Source organism: Bombyx mandarina, chromosome 01 (assembly GCF_030267445.1).
Source record: "Bombyx mandarina strain Sakado chromosome 01, ASM3026744v2".
NCBI classification, from domain to species: Eukaryota; Metazoa; Arthropoda; class Insecta; order Lepidoptera; family Bombycidae; genus Bombyx; species Bombyx mandarina.
The window spans coordinates 8,478,202-8,491,037 of NC_143208.1; the positions used below are offsets into that span (position 1 = coordinate 8,478,202).

At 34.6% G+C, this 12,836-nt stretch overlaps 2 protein-coding genes across 4 annotated transcripts; one reads left to right on the top strand and one right to left on the bottom strand.

Annotated features, from left to right (window-relative positions):
- The first annotated feature begins 1,615 nt into the window (after window positions 1–1,615).
- Window positions 1,616–5,708, top strand: BmILP (insulin-like peptide). Of its 3 annotated transcripts, XM_089728884.1 has the most exons (4): window positions 1,752–1,771; window positions 1,926–2,023; window positions 2,352–2,520; window positions 5,357–5,708. In XM_089728884.1, the coding sequence occupies exons 2-4, from the start codon at window positions 1,982–1,984 to the stop codon at window positions 5,524–5,526; spliced, it is 381 nt and encodes a 126-aa protein (XP_089585010.1). In that variant the 5' UTR covers window positions 1,752–1,771; window positions 1,926–1,981; the 3' UTR covers window positions 5,527–5,708. The 3 variants fall into 3 exon arrangements, with proteins under 3 accessions (XP_089585018.1, XP_089585010.1, XP_089585002.1); XM_089728892.1 differs by lacking the exon at window positions 1,926–2,023 and having other exon boundaries at window positions 1,616–1,771; XM_089728876.1 differs by lacking the exon at window positions 1,752–1,771 and having other exon boundaries at window positions 1,920–2,023.
- On the bottom strand, window positions 5,698–10,109 carry LOC149503505 (uncharacterized). Its single transcript, XM_089728863.1, has 2 exons — window positions 9,823–10,109; window positions 5,698–7,439 (listed from the first exon to the last, which is right to left on the bottom strand). Exons 1-2 carry the CDS (start codon window positions 9,844–9,846, stop codon window positions 6,201–6,203), a joined length of 1,263 nt encoding a protein of 420 aa, XP_089584989.1. The 5' UTR covers window positions 9,847–10,109; the 3' UTR covers window positions 5,698–6,200.
- Between the last annotated feature and the right edge of the window lie 2,727 nt (window positions 10,110–12,836).

Consider the following 12,836-nt stretch of genomic DNA (forward strand, 5'->3'; position numbering starts at 1 on the left):
TATTTCGCTGGATTCGTACCACCACACCCACAACCCACACTGAGACGAAGCCGAATTTCTCCTCTGCTCCTTTTCAAAACGGAACACATGATTACTTCGCGACATAAATTGGTGGCACACTCCTATGGGTTAGCAGTAGGTACGTCCGAATGCTGTCCATTCACACTCCTATAAAGGCCTTTTATGTCAGCCACGATAAGAGATGGGGTGGTACTGTTCTAGACCAACATAACACACGCAAAATTTGGTAACTTATTGCTTATAATAAATAATATTTTGTTTTATTTGAAAACTATTTTAATATTGAATTTAAAAAAAATCGTTTATAAATTTACTCAAAGCACTTGCATAGTTCGTAGCTAGCACGTATGTTCGTTTATGTGAAGACTATTGCTTTGTTTTCATGAATTGCAATTCGGACGGCTTTAATATCAGACGTTTTTGTTAGCTGTCGCTTTAATAGTGTCTGTTTTGCATCCACTCACCCTTGTAGTGCCAGTAAAAATAAAACATCTACAACAAGGATATTGAATCTGAAGGTTTCCGCCGCCTCTGTGCACCGGCAAGCTACTTTTTTATTTTTCGTTGCTGTAGTTTCCTGTTTTCTTTTTTATTGTTAGAGATGCAAAAATGCCACCCCGAGACACTAACTTGCAGTAATAACACAAGAAAAAATTTTAAATTTCTAATGGTTTGATTTTTATAACGCAATATTGGATTAAATATTGTCACATGATTCAGTGCCCTCGTGGATGTACTTTAGTTATATATTCATACATGCCCGTTGATGCTGATAGTTATTAATTACTGTAGCGTTCGCATTATAGTGGAAAATAGAGGATCATCCTCCTGTATAGTGTGAACAACAATTATTGTTCAACGAACCTTCCACTTCTCGCACAGGAACACATCACACCTTTATATCGGGCGCAAATCTAATGTAAAACCAGATGGACCGTGAGTGCCTATCCGCCTACAACAATAAAAGTGGGTTAATACTTCCACATGAATCTTCCGATTGATCATTATGTTCATACTGCCATATGATCCGCGCAAAGCCACTAGGCGTTCCGGATTGTACTGTATAAGTATAGACGTTATTCTAAATTATTGTAATGCAATTGAGACGAGGGGTATCTCTTAAAGCCAGGTGCTCTGTGAGGCCGCTTACACGTGTATGTAATAATGAAAAGTTTGACTGATGCTTACGAAATAAAATAAAACTGCCTTTAGACTAATTTAATTAAATAATCTCTAAATCTGTTCCATACTGAATCCGAGAGGCGTAAATTTTGTTCTTATCTCTTTGCACAAAAATATACCTCCAATGAACCATGCGTGACCTATAACTTAATTATTTTTATTGAGCACAATAATATATGTATAAAAATAAATTTACTGACGATATCTAGTTAAAGCATATTTACACGTACACGCTTTATTTCTTTTCTTTGTTAATCGAGGTTAGGTTTCACTCCTGTTTTGGTTATGAATTACTCAGAATCGTGACTTGGCAACAATTAACCACAAAGCTTCGCAAAATATAACATCTGAAACAAGAACTTCATTTGAACAGTGTATGTTATGACTGTATTGTTATGTACCGACAGCGTTAAATAGTTATTATTCCCGTCTAAAAATAGCTGTAGATTACAACAATGTAAACCAAATGCAAATCGATGTATAGACCAACCTAGGGCCAATTCTTCCAGTACTCTTCGAATACGAACGCGAGCTGTCGTCTTCATCCCGACGTATTGAAATTTTAAAGGTATTTAAATATTGAATTTAAATTAATGCGTTTACAATGCTCTGAAGCTTTGTGTAATATCAAAAATAAATAATAATTAATAATTATATAAATTAATAATTGTACACAAAGACAGAACCGCGAGCTGCTATAACGGTGTTAGTTATAATTCTAGGTGACGTCAAAGCAACCCTACATCGAGGGTATAAAAGCTTGCTTAGTTCGATTTGAATGCACTTTGTCGCGTCCAGCAGCCTAAGAACGAATACCACGGTACGGCATGCTGAATTTTTATAACATTGCGTTTTCTGCAATTGACCCATTTCAATACATTATTTCATTTTTAATTAATTAATTTATTTAAATTATACTGCTTTACAATATTGCGTTTTACGATAAGCCGGGTTAACAGTTGATCTTTTAAAACTGCTTCGCTGCCATGTTTGATTATTAGTTTAAAATTATTTTAATTTTTCTTTTTTGGTCACCGGATGTTTTTCGGTGTCTTTTTTTACTTAAGAGCATTTCTTTGTATTTGTTTTAAAATTTTCATTCCTATTAGGTATAAATGTTAAAACTAAACAATTTATTTTATTTGCAGATGTTTCTGCTGTATTTCCTGATCGTTGTGGCGCTGGTGAGTGCTGACGTCCACGACAAAGAGTTGAAAATTGAGGAAAATCCTCGGGTCTATTGCGGACGTCATTTGGCCAACGCCCGCATGATACTCTGCTATGACACTCTCCAGAAGAGAGCCCAATCTTATCTCGGTGAGTTTAAAAAAACTATAAACCCTACAATTTAGAACTTTGTGCCTAATTATATTCCATCCAGCCATAATTAATTTATTTTGTTAAAATGCATTTTCTTTCTTATGTTTTTTTTTAATTTAAATCTAAAAATTAACGTCTGAGAAATAAGTACTTACATGCCTATGTTTATGTGCCTACGCTTTTCTTTGTAAGAAAAATATAATAAAAGCTACGCTCGACAGCCTAACAATCTACTTTTATTGCACTTTATTAGTCTACAATGTTATGAAAAATGGAATTCTATGTTTAACTTAAATCGGTGCCCATATCAGCTACATGTATCGGCTTAAAATAGTATCACCCCGTGCACAACCCCATCTCTTTTATGTGTCTCTTGTTGGTATTCCATAATGCGGCTTGGCGATTCATCGGTAAATAAGCAGCAACGTTCTTTGACTATAATATCAGAGCACTGCGATTGCCAACCGTCATTTACTGCTAGTTGGACGTATTTAAGCCCATAAATTCCTCATGGGTTCCTCTTTGAAGGGTGGCACGTCTGCTATACAATTGAAAACGGGTGCCAGCATTCACTAATTTGTTTTAAACTAGTCTATGGATACCCGCTTAAAAGTAAATTAATGTAATCACAATCCATCAAGTAGTACAGTCGCACACAATTCTTCTCAGTTTTCAATTTATTATATCGAACGATAATATCATTAAAACTCATGTATTCTAAATGACAAATTAAACAAATTCTTTTCTTATAACTTCCGACCACAGAGGTTACTTTTATAAATACAGTGCTAATAGATTAGGTATCTTTTGATGTGTTTAATGTGGGTAAAGTTTTAGGCAGGTATCTACTTATTTGCTGTATCTTACAATAAGCGATAGCACCGTGAACTCTTTAGGTCATTATATATTATTATCTATGTAGTTAAACCAAATCCGCAAAATTATAATTTGGGTAATTACTGGTGGTAGGACCTCTTGTGAGTCCGCACGGGTAGGTATCACCACCCTGCTTGCCGTGAAGCAGTAATGCGTTTCGATTTGAAGGGCGGGGCAGCCGTTGTAACTATACTGAGACCTTAGAACTTTTATCTCAAGGTGGGCGGCGCATTTACGTTGTAGATGTCTATGAGCTCCGGTAACCACTTAATATCAGGTGGGCTATGAGCTCGTCCACCCATCTAAGCAATAAAAAAAAAAAAGTAATAAAGTGTAGTGACTTGGTGATTGGCGCATGTTTGAACGTTTGAACGGTATTGTTTTTAATTGCTAAAGACTAGCTTGCGGCTTACTTACTCAGACCAATCTACCTATTCTTAAGACTAGGACCTTCTTAAGAAAGGATCTCGAATGAGAATGCATTTTTTTTATTGCTTAGATGTGTGGACGAGCTCACAGCCCACCTGGTGTTAAGTGGTTACTGGAGCCCATAGACATCCACAACGTAAAATGCGCCACACACCTTGAGATATAGTTCTAAAGTCTCAGTATAGTCACAACGGCTGCCCCACCCTTCAAACCGAAACGCATAACTGCTTCACGGCAGAAATAGGCGGGGCGGTGGTACCTACCCGTGCGGACTCACAAGAGGTCCTACCACCAGTATGAAGGCAGCAGTCTGGTCTGGCGGCGACGGTGTGACGGTAAAAAGTTGTAATGGGATTTGAGTCGTGAAGACATTAAGAATAAGTTCTCAATGTAATCAATTTTTACTAAAAATTAATGGATGTCTTTTTAGAATACTGATGCAGGAATTCGATTTCTGCCATTGATAAAATAACCCTGAACATTTTCGATTTCCGCGCTTCACTTCAAACCATACCTGAATTACGTCAGTTTTCCAAGCAGACGTCAGAACCATGCCTATGATACGAATATGTATTGAAAAACATTTCGATTTTAAAATCTAATTTTAACTTTAAATGTATTATTAAATTTCCTAATAACAACATTTATTTTTCGTTATTTTGAATTAATGTTTTTCTTTATATCGAACCCAAAGAATGTTATCTACTGGACGGACAAGTTTACCTTACGAATATTCTCATTAATAAAAAAGGCAAACCAATTTAGTTTCTTCTACATTAATTTTAAAATACTTCTTATTTATTCGTTTTAATGAGAAGACGTGCTATCAACCCTTTTGGTGTAAATGTTTTTACTGAAACTCATAGACACCATAGCGCGATTGCCAGGAATGAGAAAATTACTCAGGGGTTACTCGACGAGCTCACAACAAGCCTTATTTTCAGTATTTAAAATAACAAATACAGTAACTATAGAAAGTAAGGCAGTTAGAATATAGTTATAGTTAGTTAGAATATCTGCTATCAATAGGATTATTAGGAAGAACGGTAACGGAGTCACGCTAAGAGCTTGCATAAATAACCTGGGATTCGCACACCCATCTTCTGAATAAAAACTGAATAGACGAGGATAGGATCATCATCATCATATTCGCTTGCTCTTGCCAGAACAGTCGTGGTCATGTGGAATTCTTGTTTATTAAGGCCTTGACAGATGTTTTCCATAGTTTACGAACTGAGGCACTTGGCGCACGCATTCGTTAACGAGGATAGGATAGATGATGTGAATTTCTTATTTAGACTTACTAAATTGTACATCCAAATGTTATTCCAGGGCTGTCATATCTGCATAATTCGGTATTGTTATATAATTTAAATTAATGAATTTTATGAAATTCTGAACTAGTTCGATTTACATCACTTCAACGCATAAAAATTTGTAACGTGGTGACTAATTGGCCACATTGTGTATATTATGTACACGAGCACACAAAAATTTAGATAATTGATTTACTGTTTATTTATTTCAGACGCCAACATTATTTCGTCGGGAGATTTGAGCTCCTGGCCTGGCCTGTCTTCCCAGTACGCCAAGACTCGCGCTTTTGCTCTCGCCGAGAAATCTAAACGCGGCCCTGGCTTAGTCGACGAATGTTGCCTTAAGCCCTGTTACACCTATGATCTACTTAGTTACTGCTGAACAATTCAGTTTGTTTAACAGTAACCTACTACTGGTTAATATTTATTCAAACCAGTAGTGATTGATCTTTTGTAGTGTTTGCATGTGTAATGTTTAGTTTTCATTTAAAATTGTATCAACAAATAAAACTTTGAATTGCTTTTCTTCATTTGATCTTAAATAATAAATTCCTTTAAATAAAACATTACTCTTTTATTTCATTGGTTTCGCTTCTACACCTAGTTGCTTAACAAAACAAAACACTTACCTAAATAAAACAACAAAACATAAAGCATCAGTGGGGTACAGAACGCATATTCCGTTTTTTTCCTACACAACTTAATATTCAATTTAAAATAAACATAATAAGTCAGACTCAAATACGGTAACTAAATCAAAAATACTACATCTTGATAAATCTAAACATAATATCATTAACTGACGAACAGTAAAGAATGCTTTTGCACAAAAAAAGTGAAAGAATCAATCGCATAGCTATTCAAACATTTTCGCGTGGCACATCTATTAAAGGAAACGAATATTACCTAAAACTGTGCACTACTACAATCGTTCCTTTTCTTTTACTGATACACTGTAAATAAATTCAAGCATTCTTGCACTGCTATTGCGGAAGTACTTTCTATAAAAAATTTTGAACTTTGATTGATGCATCCAACATCTCGACAGTTCATAGTTTATTTTGGAAATTGCCAGGTAGACTTTTCTGGTGCTTTCGGTGCTACTTGTTTGGGTGCCTCTTTAATCGTTTCGACTTTTTTGCTTGAAGCTTCGTTGTTATCACTTCTATCCCAACCATGAGATTCGTGCACGTGTTCGTGATGATCCGGTGAAGGGAACCACTCGGAAATCCAAACAGGTCTCCAAATTTTCTTTACTCCCGGTACCCAAATATCTTTCCAGTCAGGAACCCAAATTTGTTTCCAAGCCTCTTTCCATTGTAATTTTTTATCTGGAACCCAGATCAATTTCTTTGATGGTTTCCATATTTGTTGCCAAGCTTCTTTCCATACTAATTTCTTGTCATCGATCCATATTTGTTTCTTTTCTGTCTTCCATATTTGCTTCCATTCATCTTTCCAAACTAGTTTCTTGTCAGGGATCCATATTTGTTTCTTGGCTGGTTTCCAATACTTTTTCCAAACGGGTTTCCAGACTAGTTTCTTTTTCCACAAATCGTGAGAAGTATATTCCCAACCGTCATGATCCTTACCTAAGTACTTTTCACCCGGAATGCCTAATTTCACCCACTCGGGCACCCAAATTTTCTTCCAAGCTGGTACTTGAATTTCTTTCCAACCTGGTACTACAATGTGCTTGTATACAGGCACAGTAATTTTCTTCCAATCTGGTACTTTTACATCTTTCCATCCTGGTACCTTTATTGGCTTCCATTCAGGTTTGTAAATTTTCTTCCAGTCTGGTACTTTAATTTCCTTCCAAACTGGTATTTTTGTAGGTACCCAAATTGGTTTCCAAATTTTTTTCCATGAAGGCTTCCATATTTGTTTTTTTGCTGGCTTCCAAATTTTTTTCCATCCCGGTTTCCAGATAAGCTTTTTTTTCCAGTAGCCTGGATCGTGGTGATCATGGTGGTCGTGATGGTCGTGGTGATCATGATGTTCATCGACGTGAAGATCATGGTGTTCGTCAACATGATGCTCTTCGTAATGATCGTGAGGATCGTCGTGATGCTCGATCACTTCGTGATGATCACCGTGCGTGTGGAGGTCATCATTATCTTGAAACGGATTGAACTGATCGCTTGGAGGGGCGGAATAGTCATAGCCGACGCGCTTTTCGGCTAGTTGATTGGACTGATCGTGCTTCTCCGACTGTTGCTCTATTTGTTGATTTTTCCCAGGTAATGCTTTTCCCGAAACTAGAGCGATTCCCAAAATTACCGCTAGGGTAACCTGCAAAAAGGAGAATAGAAGATTAAAAAAATATTTTTATAAGCGACTAGCTAACCCGGCAGCTTCGTAGTGCCTCAATCGATAAATAAAAGACCTAAACTTTTATATAAAATAAACTTAAAACAAACAAAACGAATCCGTCCGACGGATGTCCGATCAAAGGAAAAACAAAATTGTTATTTTTATTTAATTCCGAGCATTTTCATATTTATCTACCTTTTAAACCTTCTCTGGACTTCCACAAGTAATTCAAGACCAAAGTTAGCCAAATCGGTCCAGCCGTTCTCGAGTTTTAGCAAGACTAACGAACAGCAATTCATTTTTATATATATATATAGATAAAGTGTTACAATTGTACGGCGACACTCACATACGAATACGAGTGCATATATGTGAACTCTCTCGTGTCGTGTTGTTAAAAAAAAAACCTTGAAAAAAAAAACCAATGCAGAAAAACAAAAAAAAACTCGAATCCTTATTAATGCAGATTACGTAAACGTAAATCTAGTCATTGACACAGTTTTATTACATAATTCCGGTTTTAGTGATACGGATCACAAAAGAAAGTGAGTTGAACATGTTCTGTTGTAGTGGGGTCGACCTGAGGCAGGTGCCGGCTGTTTGCTTAGATGACCGGTACTTCTTTGATACATTTTAGGGCGCATAACTATTTTTGTAGGGAATTCGAAGTTCATAAATAAATCTACACTTTTTACATAACCATCTAAACGTACATTAATTACAGCAACTTGTGTCTATTAAGCTATTTTCGACGTGTGTTGATAGAAAAAAAATACGACCAATAGTGAAAAAAAAGACGGGCTGCAGTAAGTACTTAACACTGTGAGAGCTCATGTGTTGATCGATTGAAACAAAAAAAATTGTTCAGAAGTGAAATTATTTTTGTGAAAGTTTACATTTAGCACATTAGCTTAGTTTACACATTGGACTAACAATACAGCACAATATTATGTAACGGTTATACAAGCGATCGGTACCATATGTGTTCGAGGGACAATACGGATCGACAAGTATGGAGGTAATAAATGTCCACTCCATATGTACACTTACCCCAAATATGTACAAGACTCAATTAGGTTCTTGTATACAAAATCACCTTCATTTATACGTACGTTCTTATATAACAATGCTCATAATATTGTTAAGTAAAATAATATACAATATGGAGGGAAATAATTAAAACATCTTAATGTATCAAATATATGTTAACACGAAAGCAGTTTTGGGATGTTAATTTTAAAGAGAACGCACGTTAATAAACCCACTTTTTTTAAGAGAGAAATAATTACGCATTCAACGTTCACTTTATGTAACACGTCTTTGGTGATTACTTATGTTGCATCGGATAAGCAGAGAACGTAACACCGGATATAAATTGGAACATCACCTATACGATAAAAAAACATTGTGATTCTCTAGAAACCTATTATAAATTATAAAATACAGGAAACTCGCGCAATGTAGGTATTTTATGTCAAATGTATAACTTTATAATGCTCATTTTCATTTCAAGCAGAATTAAAAAAGAAAAATAACACTGAGTATAAACGTCATACTATATGAACATAAATTCATGCTTTCATTAAACTCAACTCACAGTACCTATTTGCTCTTAAATTGAGTTAATTTTGAGACTCACTTAGTTTGTACGGTTGTATGAATAATAAGTATTTAGCTAAGAATAAATATTTGTTAATAAATCACTGTACTGTGTACTCGTTTAATAAGGTGTGAAAGCGGAAAGGTAAACTAGTCTCAGCATAAGTCAATATTTGATTTCGCTACCAGTAAGAACGCCACCAAATAATACAGATAAATAATCTAGTAATCTGCTGTTTTTATTTTTTATATTTTTTTATTGCCTAGGCAGACGAGCATAAGGCCCACCTGATGGTGAGTGGTTACCGTCGCCCATGGACTTCAGCAATGCCAGGGGCAGAGCCAAGCCGCTGCCTACATTGAATAGAATTGCTTCATTGAATAGAACTAATTTCGAGAGTAAGAATGGCAAATATTTTAAAGTTTATAAATAATAAATGCGTTGCCTATAATCTACATTATTGTTAACCATATAATAAATTTAATTGTTACACTTATTACAACGTGATATAAAGTAATTAAGGAAATTAATATAAAGTAAACAACAAATACTTAATAAGAAATATTCAAAACACTAATCACTTGTGTTCACGTCCCTTTTTGCAAATTAGTAATTTGAAATAAATAGAAAAAAGTTGCTAAAAGAAGAGAAAAGAAAAGAAAATACACTTTCCAACATTTAAGTAAATTTTTAACTAAAAAACTAAAAAAATTTTAAGTAAATAATTCGATATAGCAAACAAAAACAAATGACAGCACTGACCACTTGGCTCCAGATCCCTCTCATGATGGGGCGGGGAACGACGTTCCACTAGCTGAGACGGAACTGTTTTTACACTATCAGCTTACCTTGAGTATGATTTTATATATGAGCAGGCCCACCCCATAGCGACGATCGGTGGGGCGCGACAAGGCGCTTACTTTCGCCAAACACCCCGCCTATGACACCGGCCAGCCTATGACATTGGCCTTAAGGATGCGTGGCCTCTTCATAGCTTCTTCAAAAAATTTATCGCTAAAATTAAATTTAAACAGAACCTTATCATAATTAAATCAGGTAATTAATACGAGCTGTATATGAACGTTTACGAGCCGTTTTCTTTTTGTATAATACTTTGTATGTAGTGTAAAGGTGAAATGAAAATGAAAATCATTTAATGCAGTTTCCATATTTTTTACATTTATATATCAGAAAGGAAATTATATTCAGAGCACTATCAAGTATAAAAGTATGTATTATATACTATATCTTGACATTGGAAATATAGGTAAGATGTATTCATAATTCACTGTTCAAAGCAAATATTTCAAAATGCAATTGGTTCTGATGTATTAATACGGTTTCCGGACATATTTAGGCAAAAAAAAATCATAAAAATTTTAAATATTAAAGTCGACTTCATAAGAAAAGGACATTTAATGAAATATTTTTTAAAGAATGTACGATTTAGCATAATTGTTCTGATGTCGAGATAAATAACACAAATTAATCAAGTTTTATGTATACAATAATATTATTATTATAAAACTACTAGACCTGCAGATTCAGTATGATCAACAAAAGCTCTTTGTTTCGCTAGAATTTCAATTAAATGCGATTCCTCTCGCGTTTAAATGAAGTTTGTGCATCGGCGGATTGCTCTGGCATCCTCCCGTAGTACAGGTATTATGAAGTTTATCAAAGTTCGAGGTAAATACGTACAGACGCGCTGTGTTCGGATTTTCACGGCTCAACTCACCAGTTTATTTAATCAAGCCTGTAAAACCTTTATGAAATTGGCATGCACTTAATTGTATTTTGAAGTAATGATTGTAAACGGATTCTTAGTCAAGCTATTACAGATAGCTTAGCGTAAACATTATAAGCATTATATAATAGCTATGTGATTAATATAGACATATCAGACAGTGAAGTGAACTTCTGTAGTTGTTTTAAACTCCAAAAGGTGAAAGGCTTTTAAAATGTAGTCGACAAGGTACTTTCTCTGCAATCGAACGAAGAATATTATCGAAATAATAAACGAATCAAACTGCACATCAACACAGTTTTAATTATACGAAATATTTTAGGTATTTCGTTAGCATTATATTTATTATCCAGTTCTCATATTCTTTATTTAATACACAATAACACACACGATACATAAAATATATGAAGTGCATGTATTATACAAAACTAGCGACTAGCCCTGGTTTCGCTTCGCAAACATGAAATTTTATTATTGATTATTTACGACATCACATTAGAAATATCAAAAATAACAGTATTTCTCCACTATTTAATGGATGTTATTATACCTATAAACCTTCCTCTTTAATCACTCTATCTATTAAAAAAAACCGCATCAAAATCCGTTGCGTAGTTTTAAAGATTTAAGCATACATAGGGATATAGGGACAGAGAAAGCGACTTTTTTTTATATTATGTAGTGATACATAAATTTACAAAACACACACACGTTAAACACATGCGCTATATGGCGTCCAGTTGGTAGTCCAGCACAGACATTTCAATTAACACACAAACATGATAGCTGTCGGGGATAGATCAATAGTTGCTAACGGAGTACTGCAATTACATTGAAGGGCGTATTCCGTTTGCCCGAGAGTCGTAACCTCTATTGCGGCATTTGATTAAAAACACAATTTGAAAAAAAAAAAACCAATTCCATTCAAAATCAAATAAAGTTCAACCGTGTTTTAATACAACGTATTTCTCTACTACTGCGAATGTTGTGAATGTAATTTGTAATCATAACGCTTTTTTTTAAACCAGACAGCTTTTTTTTTCTAATTATCAAAATTAAAATTTACTATATAAATATATAATTTCAAAGGAAATTGTTTATCTATAAATATGTATGACTAACAAAAATTTTATATGCTTGAAATGAATGTAAAACTAACATTTTTTAAATAAGTCAGTTTCTTTTTCACCCGGCGAAAGCTTTCTCCGTTACTACTTCCCCATTATCCATCTATGGCAGTATTGTCTCATTTTTCTACTAAACTTACTCCACTCCTTTCGCTAATCCCTCTATCCGAACGTCGGAGCTTCCAATGCAACAGATATAATCAAAGTTCCAATTTGAGCGGCAGTATTGACGTAAAGGTTTTTGGTTTCTCTGTGTTCCAGTAAATGGGAGTGAGCTTGTGTTCCTATTTACGCTTTCAATTGCGAACAATCTTACAAAGCTTATTTTCACTCTCAGAGACAGTTCAAATATTAATCGAACCCTTTGCACGAATGCGTTATAGTACATTATATATGTATCAATTCAGAGCTTAGAGCTGATGCATACTGCCGTCTTCTCTAACTTCATGGCAATGTCAAGTAAAATACATGAAAAATAACATAATTTATCATAATTAAATTCACAATTTTTGATCAGGGCAAAGTTTAATACAGATAAAAACAGTGTTTCCCACTTTTGAGAACGAACGAAATATCGTAATTACGATCTTAATTTGTGAACAATAATGCACACTTTGAACAAAGCATTTTGTGCGATTTCCGCAAAACGACTTGCGATAGCCTCAGACAAACAATGAGTAACTGATCTCATGTTATGATCGTTAAATCTTAAGTCAAAGTTCATTAATGGCACACTATGTCTCAATGCAAGGGCACCTTGGGTCTTTGTTAAGCTAACAATAATAAAGAAAATATAATTGCCAATGCTAATTTAATTTAAGCAAAATGCATGTAAATTGAGACTGATTATGAGATACTTTAAAACTCAATAGAATGCACAGTTTATTAATTGGGCCTTAAAA

Coding starts and splice junctions, on each gene's coding strand:
- BmILP (XM_089728884.1), top strand. CDS start 1,982: ATGCACTTTGTCGCGTCCAGCAGCCTAAGAACGAATACCACG. Junction 2,024..2,351: donor GCCTAAGAACGAATACCACG/GTACGGCATGCT, acceptor TTTTATTTGCAG/ATGTTTCTGCTGTATTTCCT. Junction 2,521..5,356: donor GAGAGCCCAATCTTATCTCG/GTGAGTTTAAAA, acceptor TATTTATTTCAG/ACGCCAACATTATTTCGTCG.
- LOC149503505 (XM_089728863.1), bottom strand. CDS start 9,846: ATGAGAGGGATCTGGAGCCAAGTG. Junction 7,440..9,822: donor GAGGGATCTGGAGCCAAGTG/GTCAGTGCTGTC, acceptor TCCTTTTTGCAG/GTTACCCTAGCGGTAATTTT.